The following is a 26,020-nucleotide window of genomic DNA, read 5'->3' as shown; positions in this document are numbered from 1 at the left end:
CTCTGTGTGCGTGTGCATGTGTGTGTGTGTGTGTGTGTGTGTGCGTGCAGCCAAGGACATGGTGAGGAAGCTGCTGGTGGTGGACCCCACCAAGAGGATGAGCATCCAGGAAGCGCTGCAGCACACCTGGCTGCAGGTACTCATCATCATCATCATCATCATCATCATCAAGATGACGAGGCCTGGTGTCATGTGTGTGTGCGTGCGTGTGTGTGCGTGTAGGACCCCGCCATGCTGGAGGAGGCGCAGGCGCTGATGTATCCCGCCCCCATCTCCACGGTAACCACACACACACGTCACCCGCATGCTAACTTCCTCAACTAGCCAACACTGTGACCAATGCAGGGGGCGGAGCCAGCCTCATCGAGGAAGCGGCGACGGGAAGACCACGAAGGCGAGCGTGCCGCCAAACAAGCCCCGCCCACCCCCCAGCCATGATGTCACGTCACTGACCTTTTTTCCAATAAAGACTTTTTATTTTTTCCCGGGTTTGACCATCTTCTCGTTGTCATAGCAACGGTTCCTCTGCGGGCGGGGTCACAGCTTGGCCTTGCGGCGGTCCCTGACGGCGTACAGGACTGCGTGGGCGTCATCGAAGGCGTCGCCCAGCGCCGACCGGACCCGCGTCCTCCAGCTCAGCAGCCGGGGACGTCCCAGCAGGACGTCTCTACCGCCACCTAGAGGCTGCGGGCGAAGGCTGGGTCAGGCCGGAAGGGGCGGGGCTCAGCAAAGAGCGGATCTGACCTGCATGAGCTCGCAGACGGCGAGCAGGTCGGCCAGCGTGATGTCGTCGCCGCACAGGAAAGGCTGTCGCCGCAGAAACATGGACTCCAGTTTGTCCAGCGTCCGGTCCAGCTGGGACAGCGCACGAGCCAAAGCCGCCTCGTCCACGGCCGAGCCAGACCGGGTCGGGAACAGAACCTGGGGAACGCACAGGGGCCGCCTTCAGAGACCAGGTCTTTGGTCTTTGGTTCGCCCCTCAACGGACCTCCAGTAAGAAGACTTTGGCGGCGTGGGGTCGCGTGTTGGTGTGATGCCACGCCGTGTACTCGTCCACGCGCGCTCGTCTCTCCGGTTGCCGTGGATACCAGTGCTCGGCCACCGCGTACTTCCGGCACAGGTACTTCAGTATGGCGTCACTGCAACACACGTGATTTAGGGGCTGTGCGTGCGTGCGTGCACGTGCGTGTGTGTGTGTGTGTGTGTGTGTGTGCACGTACCTCTCAGTGAGCACGAAGCCGTCGTCCTCCAAGACGGGAACCTTCTGCATGGGGTTCAACTTGGTGAAGTCTTCGCTCTGCTGTTCTCCTGCACAACACAACGCGTGTACTAGCGTGTACTAGCGTGTACTAGCGTGTACTAGCGTGTACTAGCGTGTACTAGCGTGTACTAGCGTGTACTAGCGTGTACTAGCGTGTACTAGCGTGTACTAGCGTGTACTAGCGTGTACTAGCGTGTACTAGCGTGTACTAGCGTGTACTAGCGTTCAGGCGTGTCGGGGTCAAAGTTCACCTGGAGCCAAACATGTAACCGATGCTAGAACTGTTACCTCTCCTGAGCGCCACGGTGTGGACTTGGTGGGGGATTTGGGCGGCGTTGAGGAGGATGTGGACCGCCCGGCAAGGCTGAGAAAGGAGGTCCAAATAAACCTTCACCGGACGACCGGTCGCCATCGAGGTCGTATTCGAAGTTTAGTTTGGGTGCGCTGTCACTTCTTCTTCTTCCGCTGTGTAGTTGTTCCTCTCCGGCGTCAGCGCAGCTGCAGTAGTTGTGCGCCCCCTGCAGGCCGCCGCGACACTGCAAGGAAAGCGTTAAGGCGTATTGAGCGGCGTTGAGTGTGGTTGTGGCTGCTAGCATGTGGCTACATACGCAGGCAGGTTTAATGTACTCGTCTTGTAGGAGTGGAAGTGAAAGAAGTCCGGGGAGAAAGCTGGAAGTTGCAGAAGTTGTCCACAAGTCAATTTATTGACAAGCTGCGGTGTGGAAGAAGGAACCTTGGCGTCCTGTATTGTTCCTACCCGAACGTCGAAGCAGACGGAACAAACATGCTAACGTTTCACGTCGACGATTAAACGGCGTTAGACGCTAGCCAGGCGGGGTCTTGGCGTCACATCCGGCTAGCGGCTTCGCGGCTTCGCGGCTTGTGCTGGATTAGCTCACTTTTAACTAAATCCGCGCTTCCTCCGACAGTTAGCTTAGCTGTTAGCAGGATTGGAGTAGAGTAGCGTCACCATGGTAACCGCAGCTGCGGGCAGTCCACCGAGCGATCGTCTCGCCAGAACAAGAACCAGACGGCGAAGGTGAGTCGAGGCGCAGCTAGCAAGCTAACCGGACCCCGACTGACGTGCTCCTCCCCCGGACAGGTTCCACTCGGCTCTTCCACGATGCTGACACGCGAGCTGTCGCAGGCCGCAACATGGCCGACTCGGGTCGCGGCGCAGTAGAGGGTGCCGTCCCCCCTGCCGGCCCCGGTCCCGCCGCTCGGCCCCCCTTGTCGGAGAAGGCCCTGTCTGAAGCGTTCTGCCGGGTCCGGTACCGGGACACGTCTCTGCTGGTGTGGCAGCAGCAGCAGCAGCGGGCGGCCGCCACGCCCCCGTCCTCGTACCTGAGCCGCAGCCAGTCGGCCTGGTACAGCAGCTACGGGAACCAGGCGGTTCTGGTCCGAGACAAGAGGAGCCTGGAGGACGTGGGCCGGTCCAAGATCTGCAGCGTCATGTAATAAAAGGCTCCAGTCGGCGGCTCACTTCATGTGTTTATTTATGAAAAGAAAAGGAAGTCAGAAAATAAGGATCCCATATGAGTAATGACACCAAATGAGTCGCTTGTGGTTTGTCCTCCCTCGGCGGTGTTCGTCCATCCAGCGGCGTCGGTGCTAAGCTACTATACACAACTATACAGTGCTCAAACATACGCAACAAACAACGTACGGCCGGAGTGCATGCAAATACATCAAATCACTTTTTTCCTTTTTCTTATTAAAATACAAAAATCAACTATTAGCGTCATCAACTAAAAACAAACAGGAAGGTTACTGTGGCATAGCCGGCTGTCAATCACTCCAATCAAAACGTCCGCTCGATCGCGAGGCCCGCCCCCACCGGAAGCGGAGGCGTGGCTCGGCGCTCAAGGAGGCGCTCGCAAGGTAAGTCCAGTTTCAAGGCAGCTGATGATGGCGTTGCCGGGTGGAGGGGGCGGGGCGGGGCGCAGGGGGCGGGGACGATGTAACAGGTGGTTTTAAAAAAAGATCAGCACGTTAGAAGAAAGATACGCTTATGAAAAAGTAGAAATTAAAAACATTAAAAGTCTTTCGATGATCTTCACTCGGTTGCCGTGACGACTCAAAGGGGGGGTCCGACTGGGATGCTGGAGGCAGGCGGCAAACGGGAAGTGATTCATCCAGAAAGGAAGTGTAGTGTTTGGTTGAAAGGGGTGTGGCCTTGTGACCTCAGAAGGTTTTCATTGGATAAAAGCATCTGACTGTCCCGGGCCAACACTCTGACATCCCGAGTGTCCGTGAATGCACCGTACAGGAAGCAGGTGGAACATTTGCAAACCATCTGAGATCACACGCTTCCGGAATGTGGTCAGAGGTCGGGGTGGGGTGGGGTGGGATTGGGTGGGGGGACTGGCTCGGGCGTCCGAGAAGAAAGAATTCAGTGAGGAGGCGAGTCAAGGTGAAAGACTTCCCGCCCTCCTGGTCTTTCTCCAGGAAAAGCCCAGCAAAGCAAGACTAGGTGCTAGAAAAGGGCCGAGCATACAGTATGTACATACAGTCAGTGGGGGGGGACATTTATACATTTATTACACATGTGGAGCCTACCAACTTCACAATGTGTGTCTGTGGCGTCATGATGCATGTTGACATGAATGCGTGTGTGTGTGTGTGTGTGTGCGTGTGCGCGTGTTCAGTCTGTGTCTGAGGAAGAGGAGGTTCCCGTTGAGGAGCTGTCATCAGAGGACGAAGAGGAGCTGCCACTCAACCGACTAGCCCCGCCTCCTGAGGCCCCACCTCCAGCTTGCTTCTCTGCAGGGGGGGAGGAAGGTTAACCGATTTACTTCCTCTCCAGACCTACCTCGCTCCCTTTTTTTCCTGCAACCGAGATCCCTCCCTTCCCTTCCCAGCCTAGATCCCTCCCTTCCCTTCCCAGCCTAGATCCTTCCCTTCCCTTCCCAGCCTAGATCCCTCCCTTCCCTTCCCAGCCTAGATCCCTCCCTTCCCTTCCCAGCCTAGATCCCTCTCTCCTGCAACCTAGATCCCTCTCTCCTGCAGCCTAGATCCCTCTCTCCTGCAGCCTAGATCCCTCTCTCCTGCAGCCTAGATCCCTCTCTCCTGCAGCCTAGATCCCTCTCTCCTGCAGCCTAGATCCCTCTCTCCTGCAGCCTAGATCCCTCTCTCCTGCAGCCTAGATGCCTCCTGTGACCTAGCTCACTCCCTGTCTGCGACCTAGATCACTTCCGTGACCTAGGTTACGCCCACGTGCAGTGACGTAGCTCCTTGCCTTCCTGCGAGCTAGCTGATGGTCCGTGTTGGGGGGGGGGGGGGGGTACTTACGCATCAGCTTCCTCTGCTTCTTCTGCAGGCAGGACTTGACGTAGCGTTCCAGCTCTCGCAGCGTGGATGGTTTGAGGGTTTCGAAGTCAATCTCGATCTCGTCGGGGTTGGAATCCCTCAGCGAAGGCTCCCTGGACTGGATGATGTGGACCACGCGGCCCAGCTTCTCCCCGGGGAGCCTGTTGATGTCCAGACTCAGCTGGCGCTTCTCGTCGTACGACATGGGCAGGGAAGACTCCTCGCCCCCGTCGTCGCCGTTGGCGGACCCGCCTCCCGCCGCCTTGCCGCCTTTCTTGGGTTGCCTGTGGACGGCAGGGGGGTCGCGGGTGAGGGGGTTTCTTTCAGGCGGGTGCGGTTTCGGGGACTCACCTGGTGGCCGTCACCGTGCTGTTGGCTTTGCGTGCCGGCGCTTTCTTCTGATTGGCCGCTTTGGGTTGCTGGGCGGCAGCCTTGGGCTTCTTGTCTTCTTCAACCTTGGCCTTGCCGCCTTTGTCCTTGTCCTTCTTCTTGTCCTTGTCCTTCTTCTCCTTCTTCTTCTTGGGCTTACTGACCGGCGCCTGCGACAGGACGGCCAGCTGCTCGTGCACGGCCTTCAGCTGAAGGGAAAACCTCGTTAGCCAAACCCTCCGCTGACATGCTAACGTGCTAGCTGAAGAAGAGGAAACTAGAATGTTCTTGACCTGTGATTGGCCGGCAGCACCAACCTGCTCCTGTAGCTCAGCCAATCGCGTGGCACGCTCCTCCTCCGAGTCTGACGACTCGTCTGAGGAGGAGTTGTTGCTGCTGTCGGACGAGGCGGTGCTTTTACTAACCAATGGCGTCGTGGACGGGACCGACGCCTCCAGCCCTTCGTCTGGGATCTTGGCGAAGCGCATTTCGAAGACGTCCTGCGGAGCGAGCATGTTACGTTGAGCGAGGGGCAGAGGAGGATGGGGGGATGGGGGGGGGGTGCCTACCTGCAGCTTGCGTGCCATGGCCACCACCTCGTGGTCGGGGGGGTTGTACTTGTAGCAGTTGGAGAACATTAACCGAACGTCGGTGGCGAAACTCTGAGGGTCGCTGTACTCGCCCTTATCCATCTTTTTCTGCAGAGAAAGAGCGGCGTGTGATTGGCGTGTGGGGTGGACGGCTACGAGGGAGGAGGGGCTGGTTACCCTGACGGTGCTCAGGTCCATGGGGTGTTTGATGATGTCGTGGTAGTCGTGCAGCTCCAGAGCTTCGGCGTCCACGGGCTTGTAGAAGGGCCAGGCGTAGGCGGCGTGCTTCTTGGACAGCATCTCCTTCAGGATGGCGTCGCAGTGTTTCATCTGCTCACCCAGTTTGCCGCCCTTCCTCCCCCCGGCTGCCATGCCGGCGCTGCCGATGTCACCGGCCGCCGCTTCCTCCACCGTCTCGCGCCGCACTTTGGCCGGCCTCGCGGCGGCCTCACGGCGGGACGAGGCCAGCTTGGCCGGTTTGCTGTCCTGTGCGGTGGGGGAGTCGGCGCGACCCGCGGAGATGGCCGACGTGGTGGGGGTGGTGGTGTCCGCTTTCCTCTTCACCCCCTTCTTCTGTTGGGGACACAAGACCGTCGATAGAAAGGGGGCAGGGTGGGACCGCCGGACATGCGGGTTCTCACGCTTACCTTGACCACGGGCTGCGCGGAGGGCATCATGGCTGGCGGCGGTGGCGGCGGCGGAGGCGCGGACACAGGAGGCGTGGACGGGACATTTGTGGGCGTGGTGGAAATGACTGCCGTCTGGGAGGGGGATGGGTAGGAGGCGGGAGGCGATGCTGAAGACTCCGCCTGCTGACTCACTGCCGTGCAAATAGACAGCCAAGAATGACGAGCGTAGCGATGGACGCCAGTGCCAGATACTACAGTAAGACGGGGGCAGTACCTGTGGTGGCAGCAGGTGGCTGCTTGTTCTTGTTCTTGCCTTTGGGGGCGGGGGGGAGCAGAGCCACTTCCTCCTGAGGCATCTGAGCGACTTTCTGCAGGAAGATCTTCTCCAGAGCCTGAGCCATCAGCACGATGTCGTCTGTGGGCTGCGCATGACATCCACACGTCAACGCCGGCCCGGTGGGACGTGCCGGGTGGGGTGGGTGGTACCTTGTTGTAGATGTAGCAGTTGGTGAACATGGTGTTGAAGTCCTGCATGGCCTCACTGGCGCTCCAGTAGTAATTGTTCTCCAGACGTTTCTTGATGGTTCCCATGTCCATGGGGTTCTTGATGACCTTATGGTAGTCCTAAGAGCACAGCAAGCTTAGTCCGCCGCCGCCGTCGCCGCCCCCGCCCCCACCCGCCAGGTGTCACTTACCGCCAGGCACAGCTTGATGGCGTCCACGGGCTGGTAGAACGGCCACGCAAACTGATGCTTCCACAGAGTCTTCACCACCACATTCTGCATGTACTGCAGCTGATTGGTCTTCCTGGTGAGACACACACACACACACACACACACACACACACACACACTTCAGTGGGCGGCTCCACCCAGCCATCATGCTACAGCGTCAGCATCAGAGACGATAAAGCCATCACACCAGTCTGCCGGGCCGTCATTACCTGCCAGGTTTGGTGGGGTTGGTGACCTCCGGGGGTGGCGGGTTGGTGAGGGGAGGGGAGCTGGGGGGCACAGCCTCAGGGGCATCCGACATGGCGGGCAACGACGACGCACTAATGCGACGTGGGAATGCAGCGTCTGGCCGCAAGGTAAAAAAAAGTCCCTCTGTGGCGGTAGGTGCGCGTGTGCAAGAAAGAAGGCGTGTGTTGACTCCAGCTGTCAGTTGTGGCGCTTCTTCAGCTCGATGTTTCCCTCCAGGAGACCAACTCCCATTGTACGACCTGAAAGACACAGACGTGCTCATCAGATGTTCACTCAACCTAGAAACAACCTTCATTTATGTCATCATTCACTCTGGCGGTCCCGCCTGGACACTGGATTTTCTCCACAAAGGTTTCCGTCACACAACATGGTGGAACAATGTGACGACTCAAGAATTTTGACATGAGGAGACGTGCGTCCGTGGGGGGGCCGATAAAGTCCGCAACTAAGTGGCGCTTTAAACACCGGAAGCACACAACAAGCCAAAACAGACAAAGTCGCCGTCGACCCCGACAAAAACCGCAGTGGTGGCGGAAACCAACCTCAAAGCTTCGTCCGAGTGCGGATGTGCCGAAGGTTGCGTTTGATCAACAGTTGCATGCTGCTGCGGCTAACGCGCAAGCTAACTGCGAACAGTCACGGCGAACTCCACTAAATCCGCCAACAAGCACACCGCCCACCTTTTAAGCACATACGACATCTTTACCAACAGCAAACGTCACCAAAAACGTTCTCCCACGATTAAAGGTGCCCAAGTGGAGATGTTTGCAGACAAGCGAAGCTCGCTATTTACCTTGCTGGAAAAAGATGGCGGGCAAGCCGATGCAAAATATGAGCTAGCTTGCTGGCTAACCGAGCTAGGCTACATAACCATAAGCTACTATGTTATACGTAAACTTTGCGGCTGTAATACCCGTGTGTAACCGTACGCAGACGTTTGTTAATATTTACACGCGTCTGGAAGACGCACTGGTTGAGTTAATTCTGAAATAAATCAAATGTTTGCTTCTGCTTAGCGCAGGGCTGGCTAATTGGCCGTTAGCATGTTAGCTGAGCTTTGTCTGAAGGCGCCGAGCGGCCAGCAGCCTCCACACTCAGCGACACTTTCTGAACAAGCTGAGCGAAACTGCCCGCAAACCCCACCGCCAAGGCCCACGGAGACTTGTTTACTTTGGGTTTCGGTCCTCCGGTGAGTCCAACGGCCGGCTCCGGTCACTTTACAAGATGCTTTTTATTTAGCGAAGTAGCATAATAGATGAGTTATCAGCTGTCTGCCCTACGCGCAGACGTAGTGACTAATAGCGTCACAGCTGTTGTTGTGACCTGATTGGCTGGCTGCGTAGCTAGGGCGACTTCATTGGCTAAGAGGTTTCACAGTGTTTAGATTTGTTATTGGAGGACGAGGCGCACAGTGGATACGCCGAGGTGAATTTGGGATCCGCTGATTGGTTGATGTCAACAACACGCTGCTGCGGTTGGTTGAAGCCTTTAAGGGTGACAGGCACATGGACTTCATTTCCCAGCAAGCATTGGAGCAGCTATTACGCTTCCGTTAGCACAGTGATTTTCAACTGCTGTGCTAGTGTGCCAATATCACTTTATTTATTTTTCTTCTATTCCTGCCAGGATATCGGCTTTGTGTTCATCTAAACAGGCCCGGGTTTCACACCGAGTGAGTATCAATAAATTGAGGAATTATATTGTAATTAAATGTACTGTACAGAGTGTCATTTTCTAACATTTTTGGTTAGTGGTGTGCCGCAAGATTTTTACAATGTAAAAAACGTGCCGTGGCTTAAAAAGGTTGAAAAACGCTGATCGTGGAAGTGTTTGTTCGACTGGTTGTTATTGCTTTACACGTTATTGAGTGTTTACATTCCATTCCAATTAAAAGCAATTAGTGTCAATCTAGAATCTAGTTCAGGTTGGAATGGAGGAGACCGGGCAGGTATAATGGAATACGGTGAGCATAGTATGAACACAACTACACACTTCCACTTCCAGATGGTCCCCCTCCTAAAAGAACAAGGCCTGTTTGTCAAGAAGCTTTATTGACATCATCATCTTCATCGGCCCAGTTGCTATTGGCCTGCTGGACAGCAGGAGGCTGTAACATGCAGCAGAGCACACAGACAGGAAGTGAGGTAGGGGACAGATATGCTGCCTTCCAAACCTGGGAAGTTGGAAATAAACCACTCGGAGATTCCAGGGTCCAATCCCAAAGCTTTCCAGTTGAAAGTAAACTACAAACATGGCTGAGGACCTCAATAAGTTGATTGTTTAGCCTTAGCGGTGCATGAGCGCATCCATGTCGTGGCATCGAACCTTGGTCACATTTGACATTTTAGATGAGAGAAGTCCACATAGGAGAAGGAACACACTCCATCTTCATCACACGTGTCATCTAAGCCATAAATACTCATGAACATACTCTACGCTCTCCTCTCATTCACCATGGCATTCAGCATCGGTGCCGCCATTCACGTGTGACATCACACGCCTTCCTCGCTGCTTCAACTGGCATTCCACGATGCTTTTATGTCAGAGCTCGGACGTTTCCTCATGTCTGGAATGTAGACGCGTAGACAGGAAGTGAGGTCGGGACAGACAAGTAGACAGGAAGTGATGTAGGGCACAGAAGAGTAGACAGGAAGCGAGGTTGGGGACAGACAAGTAGACAGGAAGTGAGGTAGGGGACAGGCAAGTAGACAGGAAGTGAGATAGGGGACAGGCAAGTAGACAGGAAGCGAGGTATGGGACAGACAAGTAGACAGGAAGTGAGGTAGGGGACAGGCAAGTAGACAAGTGAGGTAGGGGACAAACAAGGAGACAGGAAGCGAGGTATGGGACAGACAAGTAGACAGGAAGTGAGGTAGGGCACAGAAGAGTAGACAGGAAGTGAGGTAGGGGACAAACAAGTAGACAGGAAGCGAGGTATGGGACAGACAAGTAGACAGGAAGTGAGGTAGGGCACAGAAGAGTAGACAGGAAGCGAGGTAGGGGACAGACAAGTAGACAGGAAGCGAGGTAGGGCACAGACAAGTAGACAGGAAGCGAGGTAGGGGACAGACAAGTAGACAGGAAGACAGGGGACAGGAAGGCGTAAGAGACAATTAGGCAGCTGCAGTAGAAAGCTTATTGGCTGGTTTGAAGAGACTCCGCCCCCCTGTCGTCAGCGTCAGGGGGTGCCGTCTCAGCCAGGTGGGAGCAGGACGGTGGGGAGTAGGAGGAGGACACGCCGAGGACGGCGTCCTGTGACGGCCCGCCTCCCCCTCGCGAGCCGACCAGCCGCAGGTGGGGCTCCTCTCTGTCGGCCTCCTGGCCCGGGTAGGAGGTAACGCTGAGCTGGTGCGGGTCCGTTTCTGCTTCTCCTGCTCCTCCCGCTCGCCCGGTGAGCCCCCCCCTCCTGGCCTTGCGGGGCCGGGGGACGCAGGCGGGGATGCTGTTGGGGAGCAGAGAGTGGATCTTGGGGAGCCAACGCTTGCGCACCCTGCGAGCGTTGGTGCACATGTCTGCTGCGATCACGTTCATCTCGCTCTCCTTGAAGCTTGGAGCAAACTTCTGACAGTACACTGAGGGAGGACATCAACAAAGCCTTCACTTGGAGACACGTGGCTGCGTGTGTCTGCATGTGTGTATACGTGTGTATATGTGTGCGTGTCTACCTGTGTACGTGTCTATGTGTCTGCGTGTCTACCTATCTACGTGTGTACGTGTCTACCTATCTACGTGTGTACGTGTCTACCTATCTACGTGTGTACGTGTCTACCTATCTACGTGTGTACGTGTCTACCTATCTACGTGTGTACGTGTCTACGTGTCTGCGTGTGTACGTGTCTACCTATCTACGTGTGTACGTGTCTACCTATCTACGTGTGTACGTGTCTACCTATCTACGTGTGTACGTGTCTACCTATCTACGTGTGTACGTGTCTACCTATCTACGTGTGTACGTGTCTGCGTGTGTACGTGTCTACCTATCTACGTGTGTACGTGTCTACCTATCTACGTGTGTACGTGTCTACCTATCTACGTGTGTACGTGTCTACCTATCTACGTGTGTACGTGTCTACCTATCTACGTGTGTACGTGTCTACCTATCTACGTGTGTACGTGTCTGCGTGTGTACGTGTCTGCGTGTGTACGTGTCTACCTATCTACGTGTGTACGTGTCTACCTATCTACGTGTGTACGTGTCTACCTATCTACGTGTGTACGTGTCTACCTATCTACGTGTGTACGTGTCTACCTATCTACGTGTGTACGTGTCTACCTATCTACGTGTGTACGTGTCTACCTATCTACGTGTGTACGTGTCTACCTATCTACGTGTGTACGTGTCTACCTATCTACGTGTGTACGTGTCTACCTATCTACGTGTGTACGTGTCTACCTATCTACGTGTGTACGTGTCTACCTATCTACGTGTGTACGTGTCTACCTATCTACGTGTGTACGTGTCTACCTATCTACGTGTGTACGTGTCTGCGTGTGTACGTGTCTACCTATCTACGTGTGTACGTGTCTACCTATCTACGTGTGTACGTGTCTACCTATCTACGTGTGTACGTGTCTATGTGTGTGCGTGCGTCTTACATTTGACCGTGTTTAACACTCGGTTGTCCAGTGGCTTTCGGCTCGGATCATTGGTGGAGGAGCGGATCCCCGTCCCACAGCTATTGGCCAGTGTGTTTCTATGGATACCATAACAAGCCAATCAGTGCCTATACTGCCACACACACACACACACACACACACACACACACACACCATGTGACAGCGGTTATGTAAAGCAGCTGCATTGTAATGGAGGCTCCTAGCTGAGGATACCAACATCACGTATGACAGCATCATATCTGATGATGTCTTCATGTGCATGCAGACGCACAAGCATACTAGCATGTGATTGGTTCTGATGGTGGAACCTCCAATCAGCTGACAGTTGTTGATGTAGGTAGGGGACAGACAAGATGACACAGGAAGTGGGTAGGGGACAGATAAGATGAGGGGGCGGGACAGATGAGACAGGAAGTGGGTAGGGGACAGATAAGATGAGGGGGCGGGACAGATGAGACAGGAAGTGGGGTAGGGGACAGATAAGATGAGGGGGCGGGACAGATAAGATGAGGGGGCGGGACAGATGAGACAGGAAGTGGGGTAGGGGACAGATGAGACAGGAAGTGGGGTAGGGGACAGATGACACAGGAAGTGGGTAGGGGACAGATAAGATGAGGGGGCGGGACAGATAAGATGAGGGGGCGGGACAGATGAGACAGGAAGTGGGGTAGGGGACAGATGACACAGGAAGTGGGTAGGGGACAGATAAGATGAGGGGGCGGGACAGATGAGACAGGAAGTGGGGTAAGGGACAGATGAGACAGGAAGTGGGGTAGGGGGCAGCTGAGACAGGAAGTGGGGTAGGGGGCAGCTGAGACAGGAAGTGGTTTAGGGGGCAGCTGAGACAGGAAGTGGTTTAGGGGACAGCTGAGACAGGAAGTGGTTTAGGGGACAGATGAGACAGGAAGTGGGGTAGGGGACAGATGAGACAGGAAGTGGGGTAGGGGGCAGCTGAGACAGGAAGTGGTTTAGGGGACAGCTGAGACAGGAAGTGGGGTAGGGGCAGGGAGCCCACCTGTCAAAGAAGGTGGCCAGCAGCCTCCTGAGTAGAACTTTGTGTTTGACTCCAGCACAAAGGTGACAGTTCATCAGCTGACCTCGCGTCATCAACACACCTGAACCTGCACACGCACACACACGCACACGCACACGCATAGACTATTGTGTGTGTCAGGTGGTTTGACGACGTAAGAGAAAACTCTAGAAAGACCCGAGCGCGAGGGGACTCAATCCAAAGTTTGGGGGGCGGTCCTACCTGCCACTAGCTCCACCTTCTCTCCGGGTTCTCCCTCCGTGTAGAGCGACGGATGGCAACGATATCCGATCTGACCGACCAGACTGGCCGGGAGCGCCATGTTTTCTCCGCCCACCAGCACGCACGCACGCCGCTCGCTGGCCAACGGCAGACGCAGCAAGTCCATCTTCTCCTGCCCTGGACCAATGAGGGCAGAGGAGGAGGGGCTACGGGTGCATGTGGTACGCGGCGCTTACCATGCTGCCCAAACACGTGCTGGAACGTTCCAGGCTGGCTGCTGTTGCAGGGGTAATTGTCCTCTAGCTCCTCTTCCATCGGGGGCTGGGAGGGGGGCGAGTCTGTCGGGAGGCTGGAACCTTCCGAACTGGAGTGACCCCCACCTGCCAGAAGGTAGGGCTGAAGCCCCAGAACCAGGCCTCCGCCTGCACCCAGGTAACACAGAGTGCCCCCTGTGCCCGACTGAAGCTCCCCTGCAAAGTCCGCTCTGGGGACGGGGACGGGGGGGGTTCATGTCAGCGTTAGAGAAGGGTCGGAGCGAAAAGACATCCTCACCTGGTCTCCACGTCTTCTCCAGGAGGCGAGTCTTGTCTTTCCTGTTTGATCCTGCTGACAGCCATCAGCAGCTCCTCTGGACTCATGGACGGGGGGTCTGGACTGGCCCCCTGTGGCTGGGGGGTGGTGTGCTGCCGGACCACGTGGGTGTCCAAGGGTCCAAGCTCTTCTGCTGAAGTGGTCTGTAAACCACCAACACAAAGTTCAGAACTCACAGTACTGGATCACAACCCGTCATGTAGTTGGGCTGACCAGATCTGATTCCTAAGGTTCCTAAAGTCTGGATGCTAAGGTTCCTAAGGTTCGTAAAGTCTGGATCCTAAAGTTCCAAAGGTTCCTAAAGCTCTGGATCCTAAAGTTCCTAAAGTTCCTAAGGTTCCTAAAGTCTGGATCCTAAAGTTCCTAAGGCTCCTAAAGCTCTGGATCCTAAAGTTCCAAAGGTTCCTAAAGCTCTGGATCCTAAAGTTCCTAAAGTTCCTAAGGCATCCTAAAGTCTGGATCCTAAAGTTCCTAAGGTTCCTAAAGTTCCTAAAGTTCCTAAGGTTCCTAAAGCTCCTAAAGTTCCTAAAGTTCCTAAGGTTCCTAAGGTTCCTAAAGTTCCTAAGGTTCCTAAAGCTCCTAAAGTTCCTAAAGTTCCTAAGGTTCGGATCCTAAAGTTGTGTGTCGGTAGGTGTGGCCAAGCTCACCTGAGAGTCACAGCAGTACGGCGAGGAAGATGAGGACTTCATCATCATCAGTTCTAGACCTCGCTCCACAATGTTCTGGATCTGCAGGTACCCGGCCGTGTACATGAGAACCAGCTGCTCGCCGGCGGCCATGTTGAGGCGGCCTGTGTAGCAGAAGGAGAGAATCTGCCGGAAGCAGGCGGGCGTCACCGAGGAGGGCAGCTCAAAGGTCACCTGGGACGACTCGCCGGGCTCAGAGGACTCGGAGCTGAAGAGGTCTCTGAAGTAGAGCGAGGAGGCGGCCAGAACCGCACGGTGGGCCTTGAACACCTGACCCTGGACCAGGATGGAGACGTCGCAGTAATGTCCCAGCAAGCGCTGATGGTTCAGACTTCCCAGCACGCTGCTGCCGAAGTCTGGGATCTCCACCTGCAGCAGACCCTCCGACATGGCGGCAGGCGGGGGGCGTGACAGGTGACGGGAAGAGGCGGAGCTGGGGCCGGTTCACGTGTCTGGAGGGGTGCCGATGTCGCCTCCAGAGGTCTTTGTATCCATGGCTCAGTGGAGGTCAGGAGTCAGAGGTTGAGGGTCATGGTTGGCTGAGGTGAAGAGAACATGGAGGGGGGGGGGGGGGGCTCTACAATTCAATTCATTTGCTAAAACTACTCTGACCTGGTCCAATAGAGTCCAGTGATCTAATCAAGTCCGGTCCGGCAGCCCTTGAAAGTCCAGTAGAGTCCAGTAGAGTCCAGTAGAGTCCAGGGTGGTGGTTGTTGTTGAGACGCTCACCTCCTCTCTGCTCGTCTCCTCCATGCAGCAACGCAGCGTCTGCTGCTTCCTGGGGGGGCGGGGGAGGGGGGGCGCAGACAGACGAGGAGGGGAGGGGAGGGGAGTCATCTGAGGACAAGGAGGGAGCTAATGCGGCTAACTGGCCTGCAGAGGACGAGGAGGGAGGGGGACACGCGTGTGCGTGCGCTGCATTGCAGTGCCGAGGCTGCTGGCATGCTGACTACACACACGTGCACGCTGATGTCATCATGATGGGGGTGCTATGATATGCCGTGATTGGTCATGTGATGACTGATGACGTCGTGGGCAAAGAAAGTGCTGAGTCATTGTGTAATGAAAAGTTTAATTTAAGGAGCATCAACAATAAAAGGGTGTAAAAACACGGCCCCGCCCCTCCCTGACACGCTGCAAGGGGCGGGGCTTTAAATGGCAGTGAAAGACCGGGAGCGGGCGTGTCCAATCAGACGAGGGGGCGGGAGGACAGCAGCTTCCACCTTCTGGATCGCACTTTGAAGAAGAAGAAGAGGAGCATGAGGACCAGGCAGGAGGACACGTAGAGGACCACGCACAGGCTCATGTCCACGCTGTTGAAGCCCACAGCCAGAAGCCACACCCCTGCCCCCCGCGCCACTTCCCGTGGGGGGCGGAGCTCCGTACGCGCCCCCGGATGAAGGTGGCTGTGAGCGGGGGGGGCCAGGGCGTGCCTGGAGGACAGGTTGTCTGCGCCGTAGTGGCGTCGCAGGAAGCGGAACACGTTGTCCAAGTCCCAGACGTGGACGCCAGCTTTCTCCTCGTGACAGGACGGGCAGAGGGAGGGGCTGGGCCACGCCTCTTTGGGGAAGAGGGGGTCTTCACTCAGAGAACCTGCAGGAGAAGCACCATCATGCCAACCATGCAAGCCGCGTGTTCGTGCGTGCGTGCGTGCGTGCGTGCGTGCGTGGTACCTGCTAGTCTGGAGTTGACCATGTTGTGTTGTCTCCACAACCACATGACCTCCTCCTGGGGGGTCCTGATGGAGGTCAACGTTGAGGAGGCCTTGTCAAAGTGTCGACCGCATTCTTCGCACCCGAAAAAGCTCCTCATGTAACCTTGCATGACCTTCAACACCGGAGCACCTTCAGTACCCATTCCTACACACACACACACACACACACACACACCTGTGCTATTAAAACCTGTGTGTGTGCGTGTGTGTGTGCGTGTGCGTGTGCGTGTGTACCCGTGTTAGCCAGTGCATCAGGTGTGGCATCACGTTGGACCGTCAGGACGTGGAAGAGAGTCCAAAAAGAACACGGGTAACCTCGCAGTCCGTCCCTGCTACCTTGGCAACCAACCCAGTTAAGCCCCGCCCCCAAGAATACACCTGACATCTGAAACAGGAACAAAATGTTGGAGACACAACAAGAGGACATACAGAGGACACGGAGACACCTGTAGATACACAAATGTAGACACACACAGGACAGAGAGAAATACACAAAGAGGACACGTAGATGTAGAGGACATAGAGACACCTAGAGGACAAGGACACGTAGATGTAGAGGACATAGAGACAGCTATAGGACAAGGACACATGGTGACAAAGAAAGAGGACACCTAGATGTAGAGGACATAGAGACAGCTATAGGACAAGGACACATGGTGACAAACAAAGAGGACACAGATGTAGAGGACATAGAGACAGCTATAGAGACACCAAGAGGACAAGCACACGTAGATGTAGAGGACATAGAGACACCTAGAGGACAAGGACACGTAGATGTAGAGGACATAGAGACACCTAGAGGACAAGGACACGTAGATGTAGAGGACATAGAGACAGCTATAGGACAAGGACACATGGTGACAAAGAAAGAGGACACCTAGATGTAGAGGACATAGAGACAGCTATAGGACAAGGACACATGGTGACAAACAAAGAGGACACATAGATGTAGAGGACATAGAGACAGCTATAGGACAAGGACACATGGTGACAAACAAAGAGGACACAGATGTAGAGGACATAGAGACAGCTATAGAGACACCAAGAGGACAAGCACACGTAGATGTAGAGGACATAGAGACACCTAGAGGACAAGGACACGTAGATGTAGAGGACATAGAGACACCTAGAGGACAAGGACATGTAGATGTAGAGGACATAGAGACAGCTATAGGACAAGGACACATGGTGACAAAGAAAGAGGACACCTAGATGTAGAGGACATAGAGACAGCTATAGGACAAGGACACATGGTGACAAACAAAGAGGACACATAGATGTAGAGGACATAGAGACAGCTATAGGACAAGGACACATGGTGACAAACAAAGAGGACACAGATGTAGAGGACATAGAGACAGCTATAGAGACACCAAGAGGACAAGCACACGTAGATGTAGAGGACATAGAGACACCTAGAGGACAAGGACACGTAGATGTAGAGGACATAGAGACAGCTATAGGACAAGGACACATGGTGACAAAGAAAGAGGACACAAAGACAAAGTAAGGACATTGTCCCACCCCCATCTTGTTGTCCACCAGGTCCAGGACAGCCTGGTATGGGATTTGTTGGAGTGGCAGACTGTGCAGCCAATCAGAGAGCGTCTCCATGAGCTTCACCACTGGACCCCCGCCTGGATACAACTACACACACACACACACACACACACACACACACACACACACACACACACGCGCGTGTGTACCATATGTTACATACACGCTAACTAACAAGCTAACTGTTACCTTGGCAACCAAGGTGACAAAGTCCTTAAAGAGCCTTAGCTCCGCCCCCTCCAGGGTAGAATGCCTGGCGAGCTCCACCCTCAGCACATAGTGCAGCGCCGATTCCAGGTCGGCCGTGTACACCCTCCGCCTGTCAAAGTCCGTCCACGCCGCCGTGGACGCTTGCTGGGACACCCGCCCCTCTCTGCCGGACCACTCGGTCCTCAACCTGCGCTGGACGCCGGGTAGCGTCCTCAGGGACGCCGTGAAGAAGAACCTCTGCCTCTTGTCACTGACAACACAGCAACACGCATGCATGCACACGCACACGCACACGCACAGCAGGTGTGAGCGTGTAACTTACGTGTGCGTGTGCATGCCTGTGTGTGTACTCACGTGAGCGTGTGCATGCCTGTGTGTGTACTCACGTGAGCGTGTGCATGCCTGTGTGTGTACTCACGTGCGCGTGTGCATGCCTGTGTGTGTACTCACGTGCGCGTGTGCATGCCTGTGTGTGTACTCACGTGCGCACGTGCGCGTGCGTGCCGTCGGGGCGCAGCAGGTAGAGGGAGGGCAGGACGGTGATGTTGAGCGGGTCCAGCAGGGGGCGATCGATGCTCAGCGCCCGTCTCACGTGCACGCCGGAGTAGGGCAGCAGGTCCAAGGTCACCTGGACCACCACGGACACGCCCCCCTTTGAGCCCCAAACCACAAGTGTCACCTTGCCGCATCAGTGGGCGTGGTCTTACCTCTCGGCCCACGTACGACTCCGCCTCCTCCACGATGACGGCGGTGAAGTCACCCGACCTTTGACCCAGCAGGGGAAGGATCTGTGCAGAGCTGCCGGGCACAGTGAGTGTAGTCGCCATGGCAACAGGCTGCCGTGTGGGTGTGCGTGGGTGTGCGTGGGTGTGCGCTACCTCCAGGGTTCTAGAGGCGGGCAGTGTTCTGGTGCCCTGGTGTGGTTCTGCAAGATGTCCACCATCAGCCGTCTCACAGACTGCACCTCCCGGTCCGCACCTGCGCACACGCACGCACACGCACGTGCTGTGAGCGCGTGGTCTCAGCATGCAGCAGACGTGTGGCCTCACCTCTGTAGGTGGTCCCTTTGTCCGTGGGCGGACAGCCAGCGTGAAAAGACTTTGGACAGAGCAGAAGACATGAGGACGGGCTGGAGATGTTTGTGGCGGAGTGCGCATGCGTCCCTCACCTTGAAGGTGGGGTAGAACTTGATGTCGTAGTCCTTGCAGACGTCATAGTTGTCCTCCTGCGCGCAGTCCAGCACCGCCATGTTGATCGCCTGCCGCCAGTCTGCCACGCACAGCGAGAAGGTCTCTTAGTGACCATCTGGCACCATCTCGGTCCCCGGGGACCGTTCGGCTGCCGCACACGCACACGCACACGCACACGCACACAGCTGGACGAGTGCGAGACAAAGAGTGGTTGAGAATGCACACACACGTGACGTGTATTGCGGTCTATTCTCCATCTACGCGTTGCGTCCGTGGGGCCGAATTGAGAAGAACCTTCTAGTGGACGAGAAGACGTCCTGGTTGCTCGTCAGGCTTCACCGACGTTGGCGAGATCGCGTGAAGCTTCCGAAAAGCAGCCGATTTCTATGGGAGTCCGGTGCGGCGGTTACCTTGGACGTCCCGGGCCAAAGCCTTCCACGTCCCGGAGAACTGGATGCAGTGTCCGCACCACGACGAGAAGAACTGGACCAGCCAGGCGGAGGACGAGTTGGTGACGGTGGACGTGAAGCCGGAGCCGCTCAGCACCGCCAGCGGGTCGTCCTCCGTGTACAGCCGGGCGGCGCCTGCCTGAGAACCGAACGCCGCCTGGAGCACGAGCGACGCCGTCCAGCAGAACCGGAACATCCACGCCATGATCCGGACCCGCCGAGGTCAGAGAAGCGACGGACCGAGGCCGCAGACCGAAACAAAACACAGCCGGCGAGACATGAGAGCGGCTGCCGTAGACCGGAAGTTGGAGACGTCTCACTCTACGTGGTTTCCGGAAAGCAGATCTTGTCCACGCGGTGACGCTGCCCCCTTACAGCACTTAGCGTTTCCGGGTTTTCAAAGGCACGGAAGAGATTTTTTTAATGAATGAAATAGTCAGTTTGGTTTCGGGGTCAAAGGAAGCGTCGTCCTCGTTCACTTCCGGTTCACCACCGGGTTTTTTTTTTGCGTTGTGTCACCATGGCAACCAAGCAGTTGGACACCCGGGGACTCACGCTGCTGTCGGCGGAAGTGAGTTTTTATCTTCTGTTTAATGATTGGCGTGACGTCACAGCGTTCTGATATTCTTATTGGTGCTTAGATGAAGATGGCACAAAGCAAAGGAGTTTCTTCACCAGAGGGCCTGGCGTCACCCAGAATGGGCGTGGTCAGGGCGTCCATGCTGACCAATCCATTGCTGATCAAGGCAAGACAGTGTGACGTCACGGTAGTGCAAAACAATGGTAAGAAAAGTGACAAAGTGTGCGTGCAGGCGCGTGTGGGTCAGAGCCGTTCTCCTGGTCTTCATGTTCCTGGTCCTCACTTCACTTTTGGAGCCAGAAGCTCACAAGGGGAAGGGGGTGTGGCTGAAGGTAACACACACACATACACACAGAAGGGGCGTGGCTGATATAAGATCATACAGAGAGGGGGTGTGGCTGAAGGTAACACACACAGAAGGGGCGTGGCTGATATAAGATCATACAGAGAGGGGGTGTGGCTGAAGGTAACACAGAAGGGGCGTGGCTGATATAAGATCATACAGAGAGGGGGTGTGGCTGAAGGTAACACACACAGAAGGGGCGTGGCTGATATAAGATCATACAGAGAGGGGGTGTGGCTGAAGGTAACACACACACATACACACAGAAGGGGCGTGGCTGATATAAGATCATACAGAGAGGGGGTGTGGCTGAAGGTAACACAGAAGGGGCGTCTGGAGAGGAGTAGTTTTCCACCAGCTTTGTAGTTCATCATCATCATCATCATCACCATCATCATCATCATCAGGGTGATGTGTCTGAGTGTGTCAGCGTGAAGGAAAATGCTAGCAGGCCACCATCCCCTGCTGTCAATCATGCCGCCCTGATTGGTCCCTTTGATGTTGGATCAGTTCTGTCCCACTGGAGGGTCCATGAGTCCAAACAGGAGAGCCCCGCCCCCTGTCGACAGCTCACCCGAGATTTTGTGGCCCTCAACCGGGACGCGGTCCGATCCGGTTTGGTGACGTCCAAACAAATGAAGGAGTACAGAGCGCGGATGGGCGTGGCTGAGCAGAAACCCGCCCCCAAAGTCCAGAAGGCCAGAACCTCACAGCGGCCCGACGTCCCCGACATCACCTTTGGGGTCAAGACCACCAGGTGGGCCCAATGAGTCCGTGTCGTTCAGGTGGGATGAGTCTTTAGAGAAGTCTGTGTTGTGTTCAGGGCCTCGTCTCCTCTCTCTCATCTTCTGTCCCACGAGTACGCCCGCCGCTGGCGAGATGATGTCATCAAAGGAAGTCGTGCTTGTGAGCCGCGTCAGAGGGTGACTGCACACACACACATGCACGCACACGTGCACGCACACGTGCACGTACAAGACACTGACAACAGCGTGTGTGTGTGTGTGTGTGTGCAGTGCTTTGCAGACACGAGGACAACTTTGGTGCGCAGGAGTACAAGTCTTCCTCACACACAGGTGACACATACACACATACACACACACAGGTGACACATACACACATACACACACACAGGTGACACATACACACATACACACACACACAGGTAACACACAGGTAACACACACAGGTGACACATACACACACACAGTTGACACACACAGGTGACACACACACACACACAGGTAACACACACAGGTGACACACACACACACACACACACAGGTAACACACTGACATGCACGCTTGTGAACGTGCACGCGTGTTTAGGCGTCTCATGCTGTGGACACCTTCAGGAAGTAGGACATCTCCAAACCACTCACCTTCCAGAAACACCAGGCGGCGCTGGCGTTCCCTCCCACTCCCTTCGTGTACGCACTTGCTCCGCCCATTCTGGACCTCTACCTGTGCCACGCCCCACTGCTTGTCCAATGAGAAGCCAGCGTGGTGAATTCATTTGCATTTATTAATAAAAGAGGACAAAGGTGTTGTTGTGTGTGTTGGCCAACGGGGGCGCCATCTTTCATGTTAACATTGTAGCTCCGCCTCCTCCTCCTTCTTCTTCTTCTTCTTCTTCTTGGGCTTTCCCAGGCCGCTGGAGAACTCTGAGCGGAGCAAAGCCATGTTCTTGTGGCCCAAACAGAACCTGAAGGAGAACAAAGATGGCGTCTAAAGGGGCGGAGTTTACCCACTACTGTATGCCGGGTGGGAGGGGCTAGGAGAAGCTCTCCACTCACTTTCTGCGTGCGGCGGTCTTTCCGACGTCACGCCTGGCGCTCGCCGTCTTCCGCTTTGCGGGCGAGGCGGCGCCGCCAAGGCGATGCGGAGCGTCTCGAAGGCCGAAGCTCTTGGCGGCGTGGCCCAGGTGGAGGGCGTGGATGTGGAAGACGTGTTTGAGGTGGGCGGGGTAGCTGGTGTAGGACCTCAGGTACGACTGCAGCGCTGATGACGACAAATAGGTCACATGACCCACCACGGGTCAGGCCACGCCGTGCTCGTTACCTCTTTTGGCGTTCCGCAGCGACGTGGCGTCGGCGTGGACAAAGTTCTCAAACTGCGTCTGCAGGACGGTAGCTCTCTCGCGCGTCTCCTGCTCCCGAGCTTTGGACGAACTCTGGGGGGGGGGGGGGCACGTACGTACATGTCAACCTCAGGGAAGCCCCGCCCCCAAAGAAGCCAAGCGCCGTGCCCTACCTGGCTGTGGTACTTGCCCCGCCCCTTGTAGGTGTTGTCCCTCATGAGACTGGACAGGATGTCCAACAGCTTCATCTCCGCCAGGCTGAAAGACATCCAGCAGGAAGTGGATCACATCCTGATGGCGGACGCGGCACCAAAACCACACCCACCTGATGTTGTGATTGGCCAGCTCGGAGATGAAGGCGGACTCTGCGGGAGTGAGGAAAAGGAGGCTGCTCCCCCGCGCTCCGATACGAGCCGTGCGGCCCACACGGTGGACGTACTCTGCTGCGGTGCTGGGCGGGGTGTACTGCACACAAGAACCCCAGTTTGGACCACGCCCCCACACCCCCACACCCCGAAACCTGAACGTGTGTGAGCACGACCTGAAGGATCCAGGTGACCTGAGGGAGGTCCAGACCTCGAGCGGCGACATCCTGAAAGACAAAGCACGTGTTGACCCCAACCCTAGCCCGGGGGTGCGCCGCTGCCCCCCTCCCCCGGTGGCGAGACGGTCAAGTACTGACCGTGCACAGCAGAACGCCACATGCCGCGGACGAGAACTTCTGGAAGACCTCACAGCGCTCCTGGCGGACGCAACAAACACACCCACCACGTCAGCCCACTCAGGCAAAGGCGTCGCTACGCGGCGCCCTCGGCGACCTCACCTCCTGGTGCATGTTGCCATGGAGACGCAGGAAGTGCAGTCCGGGACGCCCGTCGGCCGACAGCACGCCGGCGAGCAGTGAGTGCAGGAAGTCCACCTCCTCGCAGCTGGACACGAACACCATCACCTTGTTCTCCGAGAACTGGACCCGCCGGACGCACACGTGTCAGAACCAGGCGCCCCCGCAAGAACCCCCCCTCCCTGAGCTCACCTGGCACTGGTCCAACACGAAGGCGGCCAGGCACACCAGCCGGACCTTGCTGGGAACCATCACCACAAACTGCCTGAGCGCCGGGGGCACCGCAAAGCTCTCCCATCGGCTGCCTGGGGCGGGGTCAGAGGTCACGGCGGCCACAGCGGCAGGGCCGGCGGAGGCGGGGTCAGAAACATGGATGGTGATTGGCTCCTTCACGCACACGTCTGCTAGACGATTCACGCCTGAAACACACAGGAAGTGACGACTAGGATGTGCGCGCGCACGTGCACACGTGCACGCTGAGGGTGTCGTCACCTGGTGTGAGTGTCGCTGACAGCAGGACATTTTGTCTGTGGGGGCCGGCTGAGTTCAAAGCGTTGAAGATGACTGACAGGTCCTTCTCGAAGCCCAAGTCCAACGTCCTGCACGCATGCACGCACGCACGCACGGGGAGAATAGAAAGTGGTCTGACCAATCAGGCGTTGCGGTGGAGGTTCTAGAAGGTTCTACCCGTACCGGTCAGCTTCATCCAGAACCAGCCAGCGGACCGCACTGAAGGCGATGCTGAGGGTGTGTTTGATGTGATCCACCAGACGTCCAGGGGTGGAGATCAGGATGTTGATTCCTTTCCGCAGCCTGAAGAACCAAAGTAAATACTTTTAAGTCTTCCTGTTGACCCCCCCCCCCCAACCCCCCCATGCCCCCGCCGGACACACGCAGCACCCACCTGGCCTTCTCAGCCTTCCGTTTCTCTCCGCCCATGAGAACGCCGGGAACGATCCACATGAAGGGCTGTGTGCAGGACAAGAAGTTGAGTCAGCACTTCCTGGGGCTCCTTCACAATAAGAGTGTGCCGTGTCACCTTGAGAAGCTTCTGGAAGGTGTGGAAGGTCTGCAGGGCCAGCTGGAGACAAACAGACATTCACATGGAAGCTTCTTGACACCACGCGGCATCTGAGGACGCCAAGGCGCTCCATCATGGCGCCCCGTCAGCCAATCAGGAGCCAGGACGGCGGGGCGATGAAGGAGCATCAACAAGGCAACCAACCTCTCTGGTAGGAACGATGACCACGGCCAGCGGACCATCCGAGCGGCGGACCTTGGGTTGTAACGCCTGCAGCGCTTGGACCAGCGGGACGGCGAAGGACAGCGTCTTACCTGCAAGACACCACGCGCACGTCAGCACGCGCCACCCACGTGCATCCGCTCGGCCCGCCACGCCGCCATCTTACCTGAGCCGGTCTGGGATCGAACGACGGCATCTCGTCCCGCCAGGAGAGCAGGGATGGTTTGCTTCTGAACACTGACCACCGAAGCAAACAAGTGTCACGAGCGTGCACGTGTGCGCGTGCACGTGTGCGGTAAACCTTACCTGGTCAGCGTGGAAACGTTTAGGACTTTGCTCAACGTCGCCACCTGGTGGATGAAAGCTAGCATCACAACAGCGTCTGCGTGTGCACGTGCGTGCACGTGGGGCGGCTGTTACCAGGTGGGGGTGCAGGTTCAAGTCTGAGAAGGAGTCTGAAGTAAAAATCTTCTCCGTCAGCGGCGACACGTCGGGTCTGAAGGAAGTCAGGAAGGAAAACATGAAGTCATCACCGCACAGCCGATGGGAGGCGGGACGGTTCACCTGTGGACTTGCGGGATGTCCGGGTTGTGTTTGAACAGAGACGACGTCTTGATGGCGCCCTTTGCGTCCGACTTCCTGTGTACCTGCACCGCGGTCACGTGACACAGGAAGCACATCAGCGGACGACACGCGCGCGCGTCGTGGGAAATGTGCCATCTCACCTCTGGTCAGCTGACGTACCTGGGCACGTGTAGGAGGGGCGGCTTCAAGCCCCGCCTCCTGCAGCCTGGCGTGCTTGCCACGCCGCCGCTGGGGTGAGGAAGTCAACTTCCTCTTGCCGACTATGACCTTGGGAAGGCCAAAGAAAAACATCATGGTTATGTCCCACCGTCACTATGGCGACATATTTGTAAACATTACGTTAGCTGGACAATGACGTCATCATGCTAAAGCTGGACCGGAAGTCAACACAAGTAATAACAAGCAGACTCACTCTCTTGGAGGAAGACGATGATGATGATGACGTATTGAGGCGCAACTGGTCATCTCCTGAAGACATCTGGCAGACACGCATATTATATACTAAGTCATATACTTAAATACTATATATATATATACATATGCACACACTGCTCAAATGAAGGCAACACTAAAGTAACACGTTGCACGCTTGTGCGTGTTTTTAGCTGCGTGTTTATCACAGACATCACCGAGCAGCTAATGCTAAAGCGTAGCTAGCTAGCAACCTCCTCCGCCAGTCAGCGGGTTTTGATGCTAATAAAACTACTCAAACGAATCTTCCGTCCGCCATCAAACACCATTTTCGTGCTTATAACAACTATTCAGGCAGAAACAAGCTAACCGGATGACCAAAAACAACTCACCGTGGGACTCACGTGGAGGCGACACCAGCCACGTTTCCTGCTACGTCACGGACGCCACGCCTCCTTGCCGGTTTCACGGACATGCGCAGTACCTTCACTTGGCACAGCCGGAGTTTCCATTTGGAAGCAGTT

The 26,020-nt window shown here is 56.1% G+C and overlaps 8 protein-coding genes across 15 annotated transcripts; 3 read left to right on the top strand and 5 right to left on the bottom strand.

The window, feature by feature from the left end:
• Positions 1 to 9: 9 nt before the first annotated feature.
• LOC144898241 (serine/threonine-protein kinase Chk2-like) lies at positions 10 to 485 on the top strand. The gene is made up of 3 exons (XM_078789365.1): positions 10 to 136; positions 223 to 279; positions 346 to 485. Exons 1-3 carry the CDS (start codon positions 17 to 19, stop codon positions 436 to 438), a joined length of 270 nt encoding a protein of 89 aa, XP_078645491.1. The 5' UTR covers positions 10 to 16; the 3' UTR covers positions 439 to 485.
• Positions 455 to 2,449, bottom strand: gstt2 (glutathione S-transferase theta 2). Its single transcript, XM_058071957.2, has 6 exons — positions 1,870 to 2,449; positions 1,550 to 1,797; positions 1,221 to 1,308; positions 989 to 1,139; positions 745 to 921; positions 455 to 684 (listed from the first exon to the last, which is right to left on the bottom strand). The coding sequence occupies exons 2-6, from the start codon at positions 1,671 to 1,673 to the stop codon at positions 538 to 540; spliced, it is 687 nt and encodes a 228-aa protein (XP_057927940.2). The 5' UTR covers positions 1,674 to 1,797; positions 1,870 to 2,449; the 3' UTR covers positions 455 to 537.
• On the top strand, positions 1,843 to 3,342 carry brd3os (BRD3 opposite strand). Its single transcript, XM_058071958.2, has 2 exons — positions 1,843 to 2,300; positions 2,364 to 3,342. Exon 2 carries the CDS (start codon positions 2,417 to 2,419, stop codon positions 2,717 to 2,719), a length of 303 nt encoding a protein of 100 aa, XP_057927941.2. The 5' UTR covers positions 1,843 to 2,300; positions 2,364 to 2,416; the 3' UTR covers positions 2,720 to 3,342.
• On the bottom strand, positions 2,936 to 8,456 carry LOC131128761 (bromodomain-containing protein 3-like). Of its 5 annotated transcripts, none has more exons than XM_058071942.2 (12): positions 8,312 to 8,456; positions 7,102 to 7,380; positions 6,854 to 6,965; positions 6,645 to 6,782; positions 6,433 to 6,580; positions 6,177 to 6,349; positions 5,707 to 6,102; positions 5,509 to 5,637; positions 5,233 to 5,439; positions 4,922 to 5,148; positions 4,553 to 4,854; positions 2,936 to 4,024 (listed from the first exon to the last, which is right to left on the bottom strand). In XM_058071942.2, exons 2-12 carry the CDS (start codon positions 7,191 to 7,193, stop codon positions 3,906 to 3,908), a joined length of 2,043 nt encoding a protein of 680 aa, XP_057927925.2. In that variant the 5' UTR covers positions 7,194 to 7,380; positions 8,312 to 8,456; the 3' UTR covers positions 2,936 to 3,905. The 5 variants fall into 5 exon arrangements, with proteins under 5 accessions (XP_057927925.2, XP_057927926.2, XP_057927920.2 ...); XM_058071943.2 differs by having other exon boundaries at positions 5,257 to 5,439; XM_058071937.2 differs by having other exon boundaries at positions 4,922 to 5,439.
• Positions 8,457 to 9,180: 724 nt separating this feature from the next.
• Positions 9,181 to 15,034, bottom strand: LOC131128763 (nucleus accumbens-associated protein 2-like). Its single transcript, XM_058071946.2, has 7 exons — positions 14,252 to 15,034; positions 13,566 to 13,747; positions 13,250 to 13,497; positions 13,014 to 13,190; positions 12,774 to 12,879; positions 11,738 to 11,835; positions 9,181 to 10,713 (listed from the first exon to the last, which is right to left on the bottom strand). Exons 1-7 carry the CDS (start codon positions 14,678 to 14,680, stop codon positions 10,277 to 10,279), a joined length of 1,677 nt encoding a protein of 558 aa, XP_057927929.2. The 5' UTR covers positions 14,681 to 15,034; the 3' UTR covers positions 9,181 to 10,276.
• Positions 15,035 to 15,345: 311 nt separating this feature from the next.
• Positions 15,346 to 19,791, bottom strand: qsox2 (quiescin Q6 sulfhydryl oxidase 2). Its single transcript, XM_058071524.2, has 11 exons — positions 19,375 to 19,791; positions 18,943 to 19,043; positions 18,824 to 18,872; positions 18,653 to 18,752; positions 18,482 to 18,572; positions 18,257 to 18,402; positions 17,754 to 18,024; positions 17,529 to 17,651; positions 16,239 to 16,389; positions 15,964 to 16,149; positions 15,346 to 15,883 (listed from the first exon to the last, which is right to left on the bottom strand). The coding sequence occupies exons 1-11, from the start codon at positions 19,616 to 19,618 to the stop codon at positions 15,480 to 15,482; spliced, it is 1,866 nt and encodes a 621-aa protein (XP_057927507.2). The 5' UTR covers positions 19,619 to 19,791; the 3' UTR covers positions 15,346 to 15,479.
• On the top strand, positions 19,018 to 22,045 carry cfap77 (cilia and flagella associated protein 77). 4 transcript variants are annotated; one of them, XM_078789359.1, is made up of 8 exons: positions 19,018 to 19,984; positions 20,055 to 20,159; positions 20,226 to 20,325; positions 20,847 to 21,093; positions 21,160 to 21,259; positions 21,353 to 21,412; positions 21,471 to 21,511; positions 21,589 to 22,045. In XM_078789359.1, the coding sequence occupies exons 1-8, from the start codon at positions 19,934 to 19,936 to the stop codon at positions 21,863 to 21,865; spliced, it is 981 nt and encodes a 326-aa protein (XP_078645485.1). In that variant the 5' UTR covers positions 19,018 to 19,933; the 3' UTR covers positions 21,866 to 22,045. The 4 variants fall into 4 exon arrangements, with proteins under 4 accessions (XP_078645485.1, XP_078645487.1, XP_078645486.1 ...); XM_078789361.1 differs by having other exon boundaries at positions 19,019 to 19,984; positions 21,555 to 21,727; XM_078789360.1 differs by lacking the exon at positions 21,471 to 21,511 and having other exon boundaries at positions 19,019 to 19,984; positions 21,692 to 22,044.
• ddx31 (DEAD (Asp-Glu-Ala-Asp) box polypeptide 31) lies at positions 21,844 to 26,015 on the bottom strand. The gene is made up of 21 exons (XM_058071517.2): positions 25,889 to 26,015; positions 25,498 to 25,563; positions 25,245 to 25,352; positions 25,065 to 25,147; positions 24,921 to 24,996; positions 24,807 to 24,850; positions 24,667 to 24,737; positions 24,483 to 24,592; positions 24,297 to 24,338; positions 24,162 to 24,226; positions 23,951 to 24,070; positions 23,750 to 23,856; positions 23,450 to 23,676; positions 23,240 to 23,380; positions 23,099 to 23,158; positions 22,958 to 23,008; positions 22,742 to 22,881; positions 22,590 to 22,674; positions 22,398 to 22,509; positions 22,133 to 22,337; positions 21,844 to 22,041 (listed from the first exon to the last, which is right to left on the bottom strand). Exons 2-21 carry the CDS (start codon positions 25,561 to 25,563, stop codon positions 21,924 to 21,926), a joined length of 2,031 nt encoding a protein of 676 aa, XP_057927500.2. The 5' UTR covers positions 25,889 to 26,015; the 3' UTR covers positions 21,844 to 21,923.
• Positions 26,016 to 26,020: the final 5 nt, after the last annotated feature.

This window comes from Doryrhamphus excisus, linkage group LG3 (assembly GCF_037039965.1).
Source record: "Doryrhamphus excisus strain RoL-2023G ecotype Guam linkage group LG3, RoL_Dexc_Guam_v1.1, whole genome shotgun sequence".
Classification (NCBI taxonomy): Eukaryota; Metazoa; Chordata; class Actinopteri; order Syngnathiformes; family Syngnathidae; genus Doryrhamphus; species Doryrhamphus excisus.
Note: the sequence above shows the minus strand (reverse complement) of the source record. Positions and strands in the feature narration are given on the sequence as shown.